A 19,639-nucleotide genomic window follows, 5' to 3' on the forward strand; every position below is an offset into this window, starting at 1 on the left:
CTCCGAGATCTCCTGGGAAAAATAAATGTCTCTTCTGTCTGCCATTCTCAACAACTTTATTCAGAAAGAGACAAGCTAGGCAGAGAAACAAGAGCAGATGCCCCAAATAGACAGACAGAGCTCCAGCCGCAAGGGCCTGGGAAAGGCTTGAAAAAAGACCTCTCCAGGGTGGGAGTGGGGAGTCAAGTTGAGGCGGGAAGGGTAGGCTGGGGAGCCAGCAGCCTGGATTCAGGCCAGACAGAGCTGGAGTCAAGGATGGGGTGAGAGGGGAGGAGGTGATGCCGAAGATAAAGAAAGGGCTCAGGCTGACAAGTTAAGACTCTTCTGGGTTAAACCAAACACAAAACTGGCATCCAGAAGGCTCAGCCTGATTCATTCTTCCATTTCTGAAAACAGCACCATCAGCGACCAAAGCCAGACAGCCATTCTTTTTTTTTTTTTTTCATAAATTTATTTGTATTTATTTATTTCTTATTTTTGGCTGTGTTGGGTCTTTGTTGCTGCACGCGAGCTTTCTCTAGTTGCAGCGAGCGGGGGCTGCTCTTGGTTGCGGTGCGCGGGCTTCTCATCGCGGTGGCTTCTCTTGTTGCGGAGCATGGGCTCTAGAGCGTGCAGGCTTCAGTAGATGTGGCGTGTGGGCTCAGTAGATGTGGCTCACGGGCTTAGTTGCTCCGCAGCATGCGGGATCTTCCCAGACCAGGGCTTGAACCCGTGTCCCCTGCATTGGCAGGCGGATTCTTAATCACTGCGCCACCAGGGAAGCCCCCAGACAGCCATTCTTGACACCTCCCTTTTTCTTCCTCCATTCTAATGCATCACAGTCTGCACCCTCCCCCGAATTTTTCTCCACCTTCTGCCCAAGCATCTCACCAGTCTTCTGATGGCTTTCCTTCACTCCCCCTTTTCTCTGTTCCATCTCCACCTGGCTGCCAGAAGAAAATCCTTAGAACACAAATGAAATGCCACCCCTTTTTTAAAATCCTTCAACGGCTTCTCATTGCTCTTAGAGTAAAATAAGAAATAGTGGCAATTCCCTGGTGATCCAGTGGTTAGGAGTCTGCGCTCTCACGGCTGAGGGCCCGGGTTCGATCCCTGGTCAGGAACTGAGATCCCACAAGCCGCGCAAGGCGCAGCCAGAAAAAAAGAAAGAAAGGAAAAGAAAAGAAATACTTACTGTGGCCCTCAGGTCCTTCAGGTTCCGCACGATCCAGCCACTGATGGCCCCCAGCTGCCAGGCACTCCAGTTATGGGACCTTGAACAGCCCCAAACTGTCCTTAAGGACTTTACCCTGTGGTTCTCTCTGCCTAGAGCACCTTCCCCTCTGCTCTACCCCACTGAGTCCTCCAGGGCCCCCCTAAGTGCTTTGTCCTCCAAAACACCTGCTCTTCTGATGCTCTGCCCACCCCCAATCTAAATGAGGTCTTCTCTATGGCACTCTCTCCCTCTACTCCGCTTCTCCTTCATAGCACCTACCACAACAGGTAATTGCATATTTTTTTATTTTTTATTTTTTTTTGGCTGCATTGGGTCTTAGTTGTGGTACGTGGGGTCTTCGTTGAGGCGTGCGGGGTCTTCGTTGTGGTGCATGGGCTTCTCTCTAGTTGTGGCACCCAGGCGCCTGAGCTCGTGAGCTCTGTAGTTTGCGGCACACAGGCTCTCTAGTTGAGGCGCGCGAGCTCAGTAGTTGTGGTTCATGGGCTTAGTTGCCCTGCGACATGTCGGATCTTAGTTTCCTGACCAGGGATCCAACATGCGTCCCCTGCATTGTAAGGTGAATGCTTTACCACTGGATGACCAAGGAAGTCCCTTGCATATTTATTGATGCATTTACTTTTTAACCATCTTTCCCTACTAAAGGTCTGTTCCCCTCCCCCCCACAGGCCCCATGAGGGCAGAGATCTTGTCCATTTTATTCATTTCTGTGTTTCCAGTACCTAGCAGGGTGCCCAGCTCCTAGGAGGCTCTCAGGAAACAGTAGTTGGATGAATAAACAAAAGGGCCCCTCACCTCCCCCACCCCACACTCAGGGAGGGGACTTGCTTACCCAAGGACTCTGCACACTGTCTGCCCGCTCCCTGGCCCTGACCCTCTGCCCTCAGCTGCCGAATGTGGCCTCTCTTGGGGCAGGAGCAGGAGACTCTGGCCCCAGGGCATCCCGGTCTTGCAGGGAGAAGAGGCTCCCCAGCCGACACAGAGACTCTGAAGCTTGACCACTGACTGTCTGTGCTGATGGAGGGAGAGGCCACTTCAGGCCGTGTGAGGAGCTAAGCTTTGGAGAAGCAGCTGAATGCCAGTGGGTGAGAGGGCGGCATACCATGCAGGGGAGGTTGGAGCTGAGGCCTGCCTGGAGGAACACACACCCGAAAGGGCAGGGACCATGTCTTGAAGGGCCTCTAATACCTGTTTGGACTTTATTTTGGACAAAAAGATGGGGTGCAGCTAAGGGGATTTTGTGTCTTGTTTATTGTTTTTTAAACAGGGCTCTGACATAATAAAATGTATGTTTTGAAGGATCCTCTGGCAGCACTGTGGAGGATAGATCAGAGACACTAAGAGCTTACTATTTTTTTTTTAAATTTTATTTTATTTTAATTTATTTTTGGCTGCGTTGGGTCTTTGTTGCTGCGCCCGGGATTTCTCTAGTTGTGACGAGCGGGGCTTTCTCTAGTTGCGGCAGGCGGGGGCTGCTCTTTGTTGTAGTGCGCGGGCTTCTCATTGTGGTGGCTTCTCTTGTTGTGGAGCACGGGCTCTACGTGTGCAGGCTTCAGTAGTTGTGGCTCAAGGGCTCTAGAGCGCAGGCTCAGTAGTTGTGGCGCACGGGCTTAGTTGCTCCGCGGCACGTGGGATCCTCCCGGCCCAGGGATGGAACCCGAGTCCCCTGCATTGGCAGGCGGACTCCCAACCACTGCGCCACCAAGGAAGCCCTAAGAGCTTACTATTGCTAAGTGCTATGTACGTAATGATATTTACTTTATTTAACTATTACAACATCCTTGTGAGGTAGATGTTATATATAATTGCTATTTTCTAGATTAGAAGCCTGAGACTCATAGCAGCCCTCTTCATTGGAAAAGTGCTCCTTCCCATCCCATGGGATTCTGATGGGATTGTTAATCACCGAGCCAGACCTGTTCCTTGGCCATGGGTGTGGCATGAGGTCCAGGCCTGGACAATCAGTGGGCCCCTTGCTCTGCCAACAGCAACTAGACCAAGGGTCCAAGGGATGGTCATGTGATATAAGCAGAACCAGACTGAGTCCTTCTGGGATGTTGAAGATATAGACCCCGGGAGAGAGTCCCACTTCTTTTTGGATCTCAAGAGGTAACCATGTAAGCTTGGGGCATATGAAGCCAATTTCCTATGATTTAGAGAATATTTCTGTGTGATAGGATTGAAGGTGACCAATGTACAAAGAAACAGAGGTGAGCAGGATGGATGCAAAGGGAGAGGCTGACGTACTTGTTTGGGTCCCTGGATTTAGCCACACCTGAAGCTAGACCCAGCTGAAACTTCCCAGTGCATAAGCTATTAAATTACATTATTTTGTGTTTAGTTCAAAACTATACATGTACTCCCCCACCATGTTCAGAGTAGCACAATTTGCAATAGCCAAGACATGGAAAAAAATCCAAGTGCCCATCAACGGACGATTGGCCTAAGAAGATGTGGCATGCATATATATATATATATATATATATATATATATATATATATATACACACACACACACACACTATGGAATATTACCCAGCCATAAGAAAGAATAAAATATTGTCATTTGCAGCAACATGGATGGACATAGAGATTATTATACTAAGTGAAGTAAGTCAGACAGAGAAAGACAAATATTATATATCACTTACATGTGGAATCTAAAAAAATAATACAGGGAATTCCCTGGTGGTCCAGTGGTTAGGACTCCACACTTCCACTGCAGGGGGCCAGGGTTCACTCCCTGGTCAGGGAACTAAGATCCCGCAAACCAGGCAGTGTGGCCAAAAATAAATAATAATAATAATACAAATGAACTTGTTTACAAAACAGAAACAGACTCACAGACATAGAAAACAAATTTATGGTTACCAAAGGGGAAAGGGGATGGGGGAGGGATAAATTAGGAGTATGGGAATAACAGATACACACTAACATATAAAATAGGTGAACCACAAGGATTTACTGTATAGCACAGGGAACTATATTCAGTATCTTGTAATAGCCTAAAATGGAAAAGAATTGAAAAAAAAAATATATATATATATCCGAATCACTTTGCTGTACACCTGAAACTAACACAATATTGTAAACCAGCTATACTTCAATTAAAAACAAAAACGAAAACAAAAAATCCAGACGACTGAAGCTCAGAGACACTAAGTAACTTGTCTGAGGTCACACAACTAGCAAGTGGCAGAACCAGGATTTGAACCTCTCTTATTCTAACACTTGTGCTCATTTCGCCCTGTCACAGCATGATAATGTAAAGAGCAAACAGGCAAACCAGTTAGGAGGTGAGCAATGAGAAAGCATGGTCTAGGGCAGTGGCCTGGGGAAGCAGGGCAGGCATTTGAGAGAGATCATGATGGAATTTGGGAAGACACGGGACAGACCTGAGTGTGGAGGCTCAGGGAGGTGAGTGGGAGGAGGACCCAAGGGGCCTGGAAGACCCAGGAGACAGGGCAGATGGGGCAGAGTGAGGGATCTCAAGGCAGAGATGGGTTTGTCTCAGACACAGAGGATATCTGGGCAAGAGCAAGGCCAGCCTGTGGGTGGTGACGAGCTCATCTGGAACCAGGTGGGAAGCCAAGGCCAGGCCCGGGGTCGTCCACAGATTGGGATTGGAGGAGAGAGAAGGAACAACTGGAGGAGGAGGAAGCTGTGTCACCATCATGGGAGAAGGTGGGAATCAGTTCCCCAGCACCTGCTCAGAGTCAGGGGTGCCCTGGTGGCCTTGGAAGCCAGAGCAGGAGACAAAGGAGGCTGGAGGAGGGGAAGTGAAGGTCATGCTCATGGATTCAGCAGCAAATGAGGGGGTGGTGATGAGAAAGGTGAAGGGAAGGTGGTTCCCTCCCAGGTGTGTGAGTCGCACCGGTGCTGCTGAAACATCGACTCTCTCACACTGCAATTCAGAGGCGAAGTTGAACTCAGGTGACTTACCCAACCCCTTCCCAGTGAGCCAGAGACAGGTTTTATTTTCTAAAACGTTTTAATAAAATTAACCAATAAATATTCTACACTGTATGGGCTACAGGGACAAAGAGTGGAAGACAGAGGGCCGGTCTTCCCAGTCGGGCCCTCGGGTCCCCTTGCAGAAAAAGAGAGAGACGGTGCTCTGGGCTGGCTTGGGGCTGGGACTGCTCACTTGGGATGGGGGGAGTGATTCTGGAATGGGTGATCTGGGGTCCTGCCATCCATCCCACTTTGTTGGTGTATGGGAGGAGAGGAGGGGCCAAAAAAAGCAGAGCCCCTGCAGGAGGCATCCTAGCACCCCCAGAAGTGACTGGGGTGAGGGGAGAGCTAACCTAGAAGGAAGGAACTGGGGAGGGGCAGCCCATGGGGCAATGAAGCAGGGAGCATGGGCTGGTGGCGGGATCTGGCGGCTCTTGGGCCACAGCCACTCACTCTCGGACATAGACCCTGGTGCACACAATGTCGTCCGCCGTCATGGTCTGAAAGGGGAGAAGTCATTGTTAGCCCGGGAGACCCCTGGGTCCTGTGCTTGGGAGCAGCAGGGTTGAGTGGAGGTGTTCTGCTTGACCTCCAGGTCCAAACCTACTTCTTGGCTCAGGACTGACAGGTAAGAGCTGGTCACAAAATGCCTGGGCATCATGGGATGTAGGACAATACAGCCCCAGGGGTCCATCCTAAGTCTTTCTCCCCAAGCCAGGAAGATCCCCGCAGAGAACTGTTGGGACCTCTCAGCGCATGTCCTTTGCTCCACACGGAAGGGACACACTTTTATGTTTGCACAAGGACACTGTATGGGACAGGGACAGCCTAGTCCTGCCCCAGCAGCCTCATAGGAGACGGGGAGACCAGCCACAGTTGTTCTTAAATCTCCTGCACCCTGGAATGTCCTGGAAAATCTCTGAAGGTAGCACTGGTCTTGCTCTGAGCTGAGAGGAGGCAGGCCTTACCAGGATCAGCTCTCCATCATTGGTCAGTTCTCTGGTCCAGGAGGTCTTGGGACCCTCTCCCTTCAAAAGCCTCTGCTCGCAGACCATTTTGTTCTCACTCTCCCATTTTACCAGGCTCTGCATGAGAGGGTGGTCAAGTGAGGTGGGCCCACAGCAGGGACAATGCTGTGAGAGGTATAGGGGATGCACCCCGTTTCTACCCACCACCACTATCTAGGTACTTTCTCCATTGGAACTGGAGGAAAGACTCTAGGAAAAGACTGGAAAATGTCATGTTGAGAGGCAGGGCAATAGATGCCATGACCCTGAGGGACCCCGTCCCGGCACGCACCTTACAGGGTCTCCCGTCCACAGTCTGCTCCTCAAACTCTTCTCCGATATTGAAGTTGATCTCCGTGGTACGCACGGTGGTAGAGGTTTTGATGTAGAAAGTGTCTCCCTCCTGTTTGATCTCCACTGCTGGCTTGGATGCTGCAGCCACAGCGATCTTCCTCAGCATCACGTTTACCCCTGGAGGGAGAGGAGGGGCTCGACTTTTATGGGCGCTCCAGGCACCTGTCTCACACTCTCCCCAGGGACAGCAGGAGCAGGCTAAACTGTGGGCAGCTGGGAAGAGGGGCAAGCTGCCTGGGTGTCCAAGAAAGTACCTTGGAGGAAGGGCAGGTGGTACAGCCCTGATGGCTGGTGGGTTCAGGGAGGAGCGACAGAGAGGCAGTGCCCTGCCCTTGGGAGTTTTGCTTCTAGCTACGGCCCCACCTGGATGAGTCAGCAGCCCTGGATCGGGATCCCCAAGTCTCAGCTCTTCACTCGATTCTTGGGGGCAGCTTCCCCCTATTCCTCTCATCCTGCTACAGCTCACCTTGGCTCAATTCACTTCACTTTTGGTCCTTTGTCCACCCTGCTGGAGACCATCTGCTGGGGTGGGCTCATCAGAGTCACTGCGTCTGCACCCCCGCCCAAGTGCAGGGCAGGCCTTCCCCAGCCAGGCCTCACTACTCACGTCCTGGAGCAGGGGCCACTTCCCTCTCTGCCCACTCACCTCCCCTGTCTTGTGGCCTTTATTTGCTGAGTCTCTGTCCCTCCCCAGGATGAGAAGGAGCAGGGATTCTCAGCAGGGGAAGAGGTGGGACAGCTGTTTCCCCCTACAGAATGGTCAGCAGCCTGGGGACACCACAGGCTGTGAAATAAGATCCATTAGGCCATGATTTCCACCTGGCTCACCCTCCCTTGCAGGCTGGGTGACCCTGGGCAAATGGCTTAACCTCTCTGAACCTTAGATTCCACAACTGTAAAATGGAGACAGTAACTTCTTCAAGAGCCTATCACATGGGATGATGTGTGTTTAGGCCCTAGCACACACAGTGCCAGGCACATCTTTATGTTTTCAGGAAACAATAGCTACTCTTATTGTTGTTGTTATTTTCACTGATAAAAGGAAGGCAAAGAAAAAGCCAGAGTTGGGGCTCAGACAAAGTTCCCTGCATCGGACTCCTGCCCACCTGCCCTCCTGGAACAGAAAGGGACACTCCCCTCCCCTCCCCTGATGTGGGCCCGACTCCAGGAACAACCACCCCACTTCAGGGGTCAGGCCTTCTCATTCAGCCTCTGTGGATTCAGAGTCCCTGTGCTGTCCCCCTAGCTTTTCCCAGATTGGACCCCTTCTCTCTATTCCCTAGTTATTTAAAAGGGGTAGAGGAGCTGGAGAGAGCAGCCCTCTGACAGGAAGTCAAGCAAGCAGGGAGGCACCTCTAGTCAGGGCCCAGGTCCAAGCTCTACACCACTTCACCTGGCCTGGCCTCCTGCCCTGAACTGGAGCAGAATGCTTCAGGGAAGCAATGGGTGGGATGAGGGGCCAAGCTGGGCTGTGCCAGGCAAGTGGGATTCCCTATCTCCCAATGCGGTCCAGACCCCCTGGCCCTCCTCCAGACCTGGGTCCCTAGAGAAACAAATCCCCTTTCCCCTCGGCACCAGAGCAGACCCACTCTATTCCAGACAGAAGGGAGTGGGAGGAAGCCCTGTGCCTCAGGAGCCCCAGGAGCCCACTTCTTGGCTGCCGATCTCTTGGGTCCAGGGAGAAATGACTGCGGTTCCCAGGACCAATTGACTTGGTAAAAGAGACATATCCCACTCCACCTCCTTGGACAAAAAGACTACTTCACTCTCTGGTGCTACCTGGGAAGTCCATCCTGTTATCCATCTTTCCCGTTATAGGAACAGGAGCTGCTAGCTATGTGTCATGACCATCACACTGGATGGGACGGGTATCCCCCAAACACCTGATCATCCCTCCCCAGGAGAGAGACTCTTGCATAGGACAAAGAGGGGTGAGAAGGGACTGAGGTTCCTGCGGAAGCAAGGCTAGGTCCAGAGGAGACACCCCTCCAGCCAGCTTCTGGTACCTGTGGTGCTGGGGCCAGGCTCAGCCAACCTTGGCTGATTCAGGACTGTGTTTGTCTAACGGGCCTGTTTTCAATCTGCCCCCCAGCAAGCCCTGAGGAGGGCACGTGGCTCTGAGAGACCCCGCAGGGAGGACAAACAGACTGAAGACAGACAGACAACAAGGTTGGGTTTGGGATCTTATCCTCCAGCTGGGGCCTGGGGGTGTGCCAGGCCACTGCCTCCTCCACTGGGGAGAGGGGCCAGAATCCAGAGAAGTTGGCGGAGGGAATGACATCTAGGCTTTCTGAGGGAAAATTTTTATCCTTTGGCAGGATCTTGGTGGCACGCAGGATCTTGGTTGCAGCATGAGGCATGCATGCGGGATCTAGTTCTCCGACCAGGGATCAAACCCAGGCCCCCTGCACTGGGAGTGCGGAGTCCCCATTGGACCACCAGGGAAGTCCCTGGATCTTTAATTTCAACAAGGGTAGGGCAAGAAAGGCTGACATGATTACAAGAAATACTGTGGTCAGACTACAAGAACTAACGGTAAGGAAGGATGGAAATCCCTGCTTTCCTCACTGCGTTCCAGACCCTTCCTAGTTCCTGACTCATTTCTACAGCACCCTGCCCCACACAGGGTGCCCTCTGCTCATTCCAGCTGGGGTCTCTCTGTTCAGTTCAGAAATTGATGGCTCCCGGGTTTCCAGGTGGCTTCCCAGTGGCTGGGTCCTTGACTAACCTCCATCTCTTTGCAGAGCCCTCTCCCCAGCCGGCCCAGGCTTTCCCCCGCCTCCCCAGATACCAGAGGGCACACAGAAGTTGGGAAGGGCAGTCTGGGTAGATTCAACTTCCTCCACCTTTAACCAACAGACCTAGCTGGGCTGCAGCCCGTCTCCAGGGAGGCAGGGAGAAGAGAATTCAGATTTTCTGAAAGGGAGGGGATGGCTGGGGTTTCACACGAAGCCATTTGTTGAAATCTAAGAAAGTGATAATTATCCAGAGCGAGCTTAGGATTCTGGAGTTGCTCGCTGTAGGAAAATATTTGTCTCACAGATGGAGGGTGGGGGGAGCAGAGTGGAAAAGTTCTGAAAGGGGAAGAAAGGGGGATCTGGGGGCCCTGCGGTGACGGATCACCTGGTGGGTGGAGCCCCGCGCAGAGAGATATGGAATCTGCCCGGGGATTGGGTTACCTGCGGGGAGCAAGGGGAAGGAGGCAAGAATGCCTGGGGTGGGGGTGGGAGGCTCGGCTGGGTAGGGACCCAGGCTCCCAGCCTGGATGCAGGGTTTGCAGATTCCGAACTGCGGAGAACCCCACTGCCTCACCCCAGGGAATACCGACCTCATGCTTCTGGTTTCTACTTGATTCAGAGGCTGAGTCGCCACAGGACTTGGCGTCTGTGGGCGCCCCGCCAGAGGAAGAAGGATTTAGGTGTTCGGACCCAGCGCCCCGGGACCCAGGCGTCTGACCCCTATTCTTGGGAATGCAGGCGCCCAGCTTCCCACGCCCTGATTCCAACTTCCCTTTCTTTCTGGTACCCACCTCCGAGGCCTCGGAGCCCCCTCTCATCCCCCGGGCGCTCAAAAATCTCCTTACCCAGAACTTTGAGCAAATCCTCGAAGTTCTCCGATCGGATGATCTTCCAGTTGCCAGAGAAGTTGGGCATGGTGGCGGTGCTAGTGGCGGTCCCCTTAGATCCTTCGGCTGGAGCACTGGACGCTGAGTCCTTTAGTCGAAAGAGATGTCTCCGCCGCCTTCGCCGGATGGTGAGACTCAGGAACCAGGACTCGTCCGAGGACAACCCTAAAGCCGGCCTGGGCTCTCGCGCGGGCAGCTTTTATACCCTTCGTGGACCCGCCCTTGCCCAAGAATGAGGTGGCCCCGCCTCCCGCTCCCCCCCCCTCCACCCCACCTGGGGGGCCTTGAGCCCCGGCCCTGCATTACCACCCCACCCCCACTCCCACCCCGTCCTCTGGATCTAGCCCAGTGGGCGGGTCCAGAATTCGCTGAGAGGGCCCGAGATTGCTGGCTCCCGCGCCAGTGGGTGGATGAGGAGGCGGACGGAGGGCTAGCCCTCGGACTGGGCTCTCAACCGAGAGGAGAGGGCGCTAGGCCCGGGGCACAGATGCTGGGCTCTCATGTCCTGCAGTCCGAGGCACAGGGTCGCACCTCGCCTGTTCCCCATTCCCTGCCCAACCTGACACGGTGCGCTCGACTCCTTGGCGCCGGACACCCGGCGACACCACCGGCGGGTGAACCCCTGCTTGCAAGCCAGAGCTGGGGAAGAGAGTGGGCGGCCGAGCTCCAGCTCCACTGAAGCTTGAGCTGGATCCAGTGTGACCGCTCCGAACTCAAGAGACCGGCTGGGGAGCCCTGGGGTTCAGGGGCCAGGCACCTAAGTGAGGCAACGGCGCCCCCTGCTGGAACAACTCGAAGAGGCTGGAAGGGGGCTTCACCCCCTACCCACCACCCTCGACTCCCCACCCCGTATCCGGCTCCAGTAGCGCCTGCGGACGCTGGAAGTTGGCGCAGGGAAACTCATTCTTCTTAAAGCGTTGGGCGGGCATCGAAGGGTTAAACAAGAGCCTGGAGCGCCAGGCTGGGGAGGGCAGAGGTCACAGCCAATCACTTGACACGAGCTCTTTATTACGGCGCTTTCTCGGTCACTCGGTTCCCCAGACCCCCGAGGGAATCTCAGTAGGCGGCAGGGAGGGGAGGCGGGGACTGAGGCGCGGAGCCCTTGGCGCGCCGCGCTGCCACCTAGGTTGGGGGGAGTCTGGGTGCCCCGGGGAAGGGGCGGAGCGGGGTCTCAGGTGTCACCCTTCTGAGCCGTAAAACGGGCGGAAGGAGAGGCCGCCCCTCCGCGAGCGGCTTTGAAGTGGGAGATCAAAGGAGGGGGCAGGGAACGGCTCCCCGCGGAGACCCAAGTGGCAGTGAGCGAGACCCCGGGGGGAGACAGAGAAACAGAAATGGAAGTCAGGCAGGGAACCTCGGAGACAGGCCGGGAGACCCGAGACCGCCGACCGCAGAGGATGCGGTACCCCGAGCGGGCGGAACCCGGGGGCCTGTCCAGCGCTGAGGGACACTGCGGCCCAGCTGCCCTCGGCGAATCCGTGCACGTGGCCCCGATGCCCGTACCGCACCGCACCCCCGCCACCCTGCCGGAGCTGTCCTCCCAGCTTCTTCCGAGGCGGGGAAGAAAATCCCCACATCTGGTCCCAGCCCTGGGTTCCTGCCCTGGCCCCTCCCTGCCAGCGTGGCCATGGGTGGAGCAGAGGACAGGCTCTCCGAGACTCTAAGCCCTTTCCCTTAGAGCCCCGGAACGGTCTAGGGAGGCAGGGGCCTTAGTTGGGGAGGAGCCCGGAGGAGGAGAGCCAAGGGAGAGGGGCTGGAGGATTTACCAAAGACACACTGGAGGTCGAGCCTCTGTGCTGTAAAGAGGAAAATCTCTAAATTATGGGTGTGCAGGAAAAACATAATGCAACTAGGGTGACTCTGGAGCAGGAGGGATGGAGATTAGACTGTAGAAAGGACTTCTTGACAGGGTCCCACCCTGCAATAACCAATAAAATGTCAATTCTGAAGAAGGGAGCTGGATGCTCCAGCCTGGTTTTAGGGTTCCAGGTTTGGTGTGGGAGAGTTTATTTGGGGGTGTGGTTGGCCTGGTCTTCTGGAAGTGAGGGGGCAGCAGGTCGAAGGGCTCTCGGAGGATGGACAGACAAAAGCAGAGGTGGTGGAGGGAAGGGGGTGGTCCCTAGGGGGTGCTCAGGGCCTGGGGTTAAGGCACTGCCTGCGCTCCTCCCCCATCCACCCGGCTCCAGCAACGCTGTAGGTAAAGGGAGGGGGATTAGATTATGACAGTGAAATCAGGCTCCCAGCCAAAGGGATGAGGAGAGGCTGGGGGAGGGAACATGGCAGAAAGCAGACTCCTGCTGCCTCTCCTTCCCCCTCACTGCCCCCTACCTCTTCCACCCAGGTCCCATGTCCATCTCCACTCCAGCCCTCTTGAGACCCCAGCCAGAATAGTCCAGTCTCCTCCTCAATATGCATCCCTCCTGCTGCAAAAGAGAAGGGCCAGTGTTGGCCCTCTCCCCCACAAGCCTTGTGACCAAGGATGTAGAAACCTCGCTCAACAGATGGTCACCAGAATGAGGGAGCCTAGACCTGCAGGAGCACAGAGGAGGGATGTGGTCTGGCTGAGGAAACTGGAGAGGCTGGAGGTGGGGGCTCCCTGGGGTGGAGGAAGGAGGCCTGGGCCCACTCCCCTCCCTTCATTTCCTCACTCCCCCCACTGGCCAGGCAGCCAGAATTTCCAAAAAGACAGAAGTAAGACAAAGGAAAGTTGGGCTGGGAGGGGAATTTTTTCCAGATGTGCTTGTGGTTTGGCAGCTCTGGGCCTGAGCTTCAGCCCCCGCACCCCAACCCTGGCTGAGGGAGGTGGGCAGAGGGTCCAGAGCATGGTGCTGCGCAGCTAGGCTGGATGTCTCAGCCTGCAGCAGCCCTGTTACCCCACAGAAGCATGGAGGCTCATGTGTAAGGGGTGCTTAGGGGAGATTCAAGGGAAGGGGGTTGGGGGACTGGGGTTGGGGGCAGTGGGATGAGAGGGCTGGGGGTGCCGGGAAAGGGGGCTAACAGAGGAGGCTGGGGGAGCCTAGGGGCAAGGGGCAGGGGCTAGGGCCCTGAAACCAGGCGATGGGGAGGAGTTTAGCCAGCATCAGTCATTCAGTCACAACTGGCTTTAATTTCCCGCTGGGATCCATAAGGAGAAGGAATTTCCTAGTGTCGCTGGCCTTTTAATTATGACCAAATCTGCTGCAGATCTCCTGGGGCAACGCGTTCCCCTTTCTAGGAGCCTTGGTCATACTCCTCTTGGGGTTCCCCTAGGAATTTGGAGACTCAGGTGGGGGAGGGTGCCTAACTGGTGAGAAAAGCTGGGGGAGAAGAGGCAGGATGGGGGTGGGGTGGGGAGGAAACCAACCAGCTTGAGAGAGTTAGGAAAGAAACACTCTGGGGCTTTGTTCCCGTTGCAGTGTGGCTATGAGGAAAGTGGCTGGTTTTGCAGAAGGAATGGAGATGGGTGGGCTCTGAATGGTTGCAAGAGTGTGGGTGTGAGTAGATGTAGATGCTCCCCCACTCCTCTCCATTCCCTTGAAGCTGAGTGGGGGAGGAGTGATGGGAAGAGTGGGAGTGTCATGAACCCCTCACCCTCACCCCCAACCGGGACCAAGGAGATTCTCTGGCCAAAGCCAGCACTTGTAGAAGGGCCTCACCCTGACCAGTGTTATTGCGTCTGCTGGATCACAGAGTTTGTTGGCTGGGAGTCACGTAGAAATTAAACCCAGGTGGGGCTGGACACCTGGGTCTCTGCCACTCAGGGTAGGGGCAGCAAATAAAGCAAGACTTCTATAGAGGGTGGGGAAGTCGGAAAGTAGAAGAGAGGAGTTGGGAGTGCCTGGGGCAGGAGAGCTGTGTCTCCTGGCCTCCCTGAGCCCTCAGGATTCCACTCAGCACCAAACGTAGACTTGAGCATCCTGCCTCCTAGTCTGCTCTGATCCTTGGTACCGAAGGGGGTGTTCCATTCGTGTGTCTCCCTGGGTTTAGGGACCAGCCCTTTACAAATCTGGTAAGGCCGGCTCTGATTCTCCCCAAATGAAATTGCCATTGCAACAGGATGGATGGCAGTTAGACCAAAAAAGAGCTTCCAGCAAGCTAAAGTGCAAGCTGGGAGACAGAGATCTAGAAAGGAGGCAACTCATTTCCCAGGAACATTTGGGCACACGGGAGAGACCCTGGGAACTAAGGAAGGCATGAGCAGAGAATCTGAGCGACCAGGGGGAAGGGGCAGCTGGACTCAAAGGCAGGGGATGACAAGTGGCCTCCAGGGCCAGCCCCGGGGCCCTGCAAAGAGGGAGGTAAGTATGTCCCAGTAGGGTCAGACCCGCAGGGTGTAAGGAGGGGACTGACTGTGACAGGAGGGATGACAGTTAGACCAGGGGAGGATCTGCACCGCACCCAGGCAGCCAGGCGGCTCCTCTGTTGTTTTTGGCTCTGCTACCTGGTTCCCAGCTCCGTCTGCCAACGCTTTCCTCAGGGCTGGGCCGGGCACACTGAGCCGGGCAGGCTGAGCAAGGGAGGGGAGAAGGAGGAGGTGGGGATGCACTGGCTGAAGACGTGTCCGGATTGAATCTCTTTCGCCTGAGAGAGGCCCCTGGCTCTGCTCGTCTTTTCAGGGGGCAGGCGCAGAGGTGTGGGCAGTCACTGAAGAGCCTGGAGACCCCCTGCACAAGGCCTGGCCACCACTGCACTGATTCTATTCCTTGACCCTGGGCTCTTTGTTCCTCTGTCCCTCTACCGTGGCTCCACCACCTAGACTTTGCTTCTTGCCAGTCTGGCATGGGAGGTCATCCCTTTCTCCACGTAGGGCCCTGCTCAGTTTTCTCTCCTACTGCAGTGAAAGGCACCAAACCCGACTCCCCTTCCTCTGGAGCCTCCATGCTTCTCAGAGAACCTCCAGGCTGAGGTGGGGATTCAGTGTGGCCGGGGCTGTTGGTAGCAGTTGTCAACATCTGAAGCTGGATGGGCCTGGACCTGACTCTGGCCAGCTGTGGCCCCTCCCCACCTTCTGAAGGAATCCCCCCAGGGCAGCACTGCTGGATGAAGAAGTCAGTCAGCACCGTGACCTGCAGTTAAACTCCTCTTAGCTTTTATGATGCAGTGACTAGGGCCAGACCCCTCTGCCATTTCCACTCCCTGCCCTGCACTGGCCCCTTAACCCCTGGCAGCCCAAGGCAGGAGGGAGAAGGCTGTAGCTATGACAGGTTTGGCAGCCTGGACACCTGGGTTTGCATGGCACCTGGGGACAGTGGCTAACCCTGGAAAAGATGAACAGCCTGCAGTCTAGCCCAAGACTGGTTCTGGGGAGCCCGAGCCATCTCCCAGATGCCTCCTCTCCCACTCTCCGAGGATGGCAAATGGAAGAAGAGCCAGGGGTCTAAAGAACCCTTCTCTCCATTGAGATGATCTGGAGTTTCTAGAGGAAGAAAGAAATCGGCAAGGCTGCAGACTGGATGGGTGCTATATTCCTCCTCTGGCCTGAACTGCAGAAGGTGGGCACTGGGCCAGATAATCAGACTCTGGGATTGAAGAGGAAAGAGCCAGGAGGGAGGCGAGAAGGGCGAGAAGAAACTGAGGGCGCCCCAGGTCTGGGCTTTGAGGTTCTGGATGGAGACAGAAAGAGGGTGTTGGACTCACTGTCCCTGGGGCGGGGGGGCAGGGTAAGGGCGGCTGATGGGTCAGACTCAGGAACCTCGGCCAGCTTGGGGAGAACACCTCTTCAAAGCTCCTTAGCTCTCCCATTTCCCTCCTGTCTCTAGCCCCCAAATGCAGCTACTGTCTCCAGATAAGACCTAGTAGCTTGGGACTCCCCTGGTGGCGCAGTGGTTAAGAATCCGCCTGCCAGTGCAGGGGACACGGGTTCGAGCCCTGGTCCGGGAAGATCCCACATGCTGTGGAGCAACTAAGCCTGTGCACCACAACTCCTGAGCCCACGCGCCTAGAGCCCGTGCTCCGCAACAAGAGAAGCCACCACAATGAGAAGCCTGTGCACCGCAACGAAGAGTAGCCCCCGCTCGTTGCAACTAGAGAAAGCCGGCGCACAGCAACGAAGACCCAATGCAGCCAAAAATAAATAAATAAATTAAAAAAAAAAAAAAAAAGACCTAGTAGCTTGGCCCCCAGCCTGGCTCCTAGGGGCCTACGGAAACCAGCTGTGCTAATGGCTCCAGGAAGGAGGCTGAAGCTACAAGAGTCGGGTAATAAGTGCCAGCTTCCCCAACACCAGGGCCCTTCTTGCTGCAGACCAGGCCCAGGCCAGTGGGCCAGACTCCCTGTAGACAGAATCAGAGGTGCAGGGGGATTTGAGCATAGTAAGGGAGGGCCCCAGGAGATTCCTGGTCCCCCAGATTCCTGGTCCCTGCCCCCATCCTCCCATCTTGAGCAGGCAGGGAATTAAGAAGGGATACAAGAGTTCAGAGTCTGGCCCCTTTGCCAGGCTAGGACCTTGTCCTTCCAGTGACCCTGCCATCCCACCCCTCCTTATAGCAGGGCTGGAGACATGGGAGGGTGGGGGAGGCCCCAGACTGACCTAGCCCTAATGGCTTTCCCTGGGCAGCATGAACAAAATGGGAAAAAGATGTGTGAGGTGGGAAGCTCTGATTTCCTTTCCCCTGTAGGCTCCAGCTCTGGAAAATGTTAGCTGTCAAAGAGAGACTGTACAGTCTCCCTGCCTCCCCCAACCTAGTACTCCTTACCCCATCCCATCCACCAGGGCCCCCCAGCCTGCCCAGATTCCCAGAGGGCACTGGACTAGTGCCTGTGAATTTCAGCTCGCCAGGCTGAGGACACACACTGTTGTGACAAAGCCCCCACCTCCCCCCACCCCCCGCCCCGGACTGCGTCTTCTCCACCAACCTGGGAAAAACATCCAAGCGGGAGCTTTGGCACTTGGGATCCTCAGGGACACGTCCCTGGGGGATCAAAGGAGCCAGCAGCTCCTGGATTTCACAGCTGCCAACCTCTCGCCACGGTCTCACGCCTCCTAAATCCCAGCTCTCTAGGACTGTCAGCCACACATTTCCAGGTTTCCAGATGACCTGGATTTTTGGTTAGTCTTCCCACTGAGCTTGCAGTAACTGGCCTAGAGAGGGAGCCATCCTGAGTCAAGGACACACAGGGTGTGACTTTCTCCCTGCTTGTGGGCAGTGTGGTCTCGTTGGGCCAAGTCTCCTGTGATGAGCTCCCTGACCCGCTGGTGCTAGGTTCCTAGGAGCCCCAGGGAATTGATTCCAAAGCTGGGAGGAGGCAGTTCCTGCCTTGGAGTGGAGAGTGGGCATGGGGGTGGGTTCTAACCTAGCAGAAAGGCAACAGAACACTCTGCCCTTTCCCCAGCCTGGGTCCCCTTTGATCTGACCCCAGATCCACCCTCCCACCCTTCAGGAAAGCTTCCCAGACCTACCCACTCTGCCAGCTCAGCCCGGCGTCCAAGCCCCAGCCTTAGGTCTCCAGCTGTCAGGCTGGATTATCTGCCTCTGCCTCCCTGTTGGTCCTGGGTGTGGGCTCCATCTCCCTCCCCAGCTCCCAGGGCAGGGGCAGTCTGCCTTCTTCCTCCTTTGGTTATGGTTTGGATCCGTCTCATGGAATCTTTCCAAGAAGCAACCGAGCAGGATTCCACAAGGGAGAAGGGAGTGAAGAACCTGCCCCTTGGGGAAGCTGCCTCTGGTCTAGGGATGCCAGACAATTTAGGTTCCTGGTGCTGCATTGGGACAGGGGGGTCAGGGTCACAGGCACAGGGCCCAATCCTCAGTGCCCAGGTCTGGGAAAGGAGTGGCTCTGACTCTGAACTCATCACTGTGCAACAACTTTCCATGTACTGTCTTGGGTCTGTTTGATTCCAAAGCTTTGCTCTTAAACACCTCAGAGTGGAATTCAGTTGAGCCTGGAGGAAGATTAAGATGTACTTGTCTTTCCATGGCAAATTCTTAAAAATACCTTCTCTCTCTGCCTCTTCCCACCACCCCCATCTCTCTCAAAATCCTATGCATTATATACACTCTTTCAAAGAAAGCACAGAGTTGATGGTATCCCTAAATAAGGCTAGAAGCCTTACATATTAAAGAAAGAAACAAACAAAACCAGCAAGTCAGCACAGTTAAGCGGTGGGAGGGCAGAGAGGAGAGTGGAGCAAAAACCTGTGCAGCAGTTCCCACAGGCCAGGGGCTGGGGTGGAAGGGACTCACCAGGACCCCTCCCCTAGCAGTGCCACTAGATGTCACTTATCCATTTAGTCACTGCCCGAAAGAGATAGTGCAACCCTGTCTGCCCAGAGTCTGCAGCAAATCTCCACCCCTGACCATCCTTGGGTCCCCAGCTTCTGAGGGTGCATGTACTTCCTGAGCTCTCTTTGGTGGGCTAGTGTATACAGGAGCTTGGGTGAGAGTTGAAAAGCCAAAGATGTCGGTCTTGGCTTAAACATTTGTTCAGCATCAACCACACCAAAGATCGTCCATGTGTATGTAAAGTTAGTCTCAAGTGAGGCCACTTACCACATTCACTGCCTCAACTCCTATCATCTCTTGCCTAGATTACAGCAAGAGTCTCCTCTTTGGTTCTCTGTTCCCACTCTCCTCCCTTCACAGCAGTCAGGGGGAGTCCTTTAAATCCTGAGTCAGTTCACACCAGTCTGCTCAAAACCCTGCACTGGTTCCCCATTTTGTGCAGATATTAAGCCCAACTTCTTACGATGGCCTACAAGGCTCTATATTATCTGCCTGTATCTCCCCCTGCTCACTAACCCCAACTCCTACCCCCTTCCCCTTGGCTTCCCCTGTTCCAGCCATGCTGGCCTCCTTGCTGCTCCCTAAATACACCAAACATTCCTCCTGCCTTTGCACCTATCTCTTCCTCTGGAATGTTCTTCCCCTAGATATTTACATGACTTGCTCCTTCACTTCTTTCAGGTCTGCTCAAATGTCACTTCCTCAGAGAGGTCTTCTCTAAACAGCCCATCTAAAATCTTATGTACACATATCTGCCTTATCCCCTTACTTTTCCTCATGTCACTCATCACCCCACTACAAGGGAAGTTCGTGCAGACTTTGCTAGCCTACAACAGTACCTGGCACATGGTTTGTACTCAATAAATATTTCTTGAACAAGTGAATGAAAAGTGAATGACATCAACCAAAATCAATGACTACTAAGGCTGAAAGAAATACCTGTCTTTCATTAGTACTCTTGTTCCTGGCTTAATCATTTATTTAACTGTCCTTGATAGGTGCATGAAAGAGGTACTCTGACAAACATCAGGTCTGAAAACGAGAGTGATATAGCCCTGGCGGAGGCCATGACTGCTGCCTGGGAGGCCTCAGAACTCTGCATGCTTCTCCATGATGCCTCAGCCGCCCTCTTAGAAATCCCTGACCCAACTCTTTGAGGCTCACGCCATATGTTTATTACATCTTCAACTCCTTGTTTGCTGCATCTATCTACCTCAGGTCCCTAAGGATCTAGCTCAGGCTCCCCATCCTCCTGTTTCTAATCCTGCTGCTGGGGAGTTCCCTGGAGGTC

General features: G+C 54.7%; 1 protein-coding gene across 1 annotated transcript; it reads right to left on the bottom strand.

Moving 5' to 3' along the window:
- Nucleotides 1-5,185: 5,185 nt before the first annotated feature.
- CRABP2 (cellular retinoic acid binding protein 2) lies at nucleotides 5,186-10,345 on the bottom strand. The gene is made up of 4 exons (XM_068538253.1): nucleotides 10,112-10,345; nucleotides 6,467-6,645; nucleotides 6,136-6,252; nucleotides 5,186-5,667 (listed from the first exon to the last, which is right to left on the bottom strand). Exons 1-4 carry the CDS (start codon nucleotides 10,179-10,181, stop codon nucleotides 5,617-5,619), a joined length of 417 nt encoding a protein of 138 aa, XP_068394354.1. The 5' UTR covers nucleotides 10,182-10,345; the 3' UTR covers nucleotides 5,186-5,616.
- Between the last annotated feature and the right edge of the window lie 9,294 nt (nucleotides 10,346-19,639).

This window comes from Eschrichtius robustus, chromosome 3, assembly GCF_028021215.1.
Source record: "Eschrichtius robustus isolate mEscRob2 chromosome 3, mEscRob2.pri, whole genome shotgun sequence".
NCBI classification, from domain to species: domain Eukaryota; kingdom Metazoa; phylum Chordata; class Mammalia; order Artiodactyla; family Eschrichtiidae; genus Eschrichtius; species Eschrichtius robustus.

Coding starts and splice junctions, on each gene's coding strand:
- CRABP2 (XM_068538253.1), bottom strand. CDS start 10,181: ATGCCCAACTTCTCTGGCAACTGGAAGATCATCCGATCGGAGAACTTC. Junction 6,646..10,111: donor GGATTTGCTCAAAGTTCTGG/GTAAGGAGATTT, acceptor CTCTCCCTCCAG/GGGTAAACGTGATGCTGAGG. Junction 6,253..6,466: donor TGGACGGGAGACCCTGTAAG/GTGCGTGCCGGG, acceptor CCTCTCATGCAG/AGCCTGGTAAAATGGGAGAG.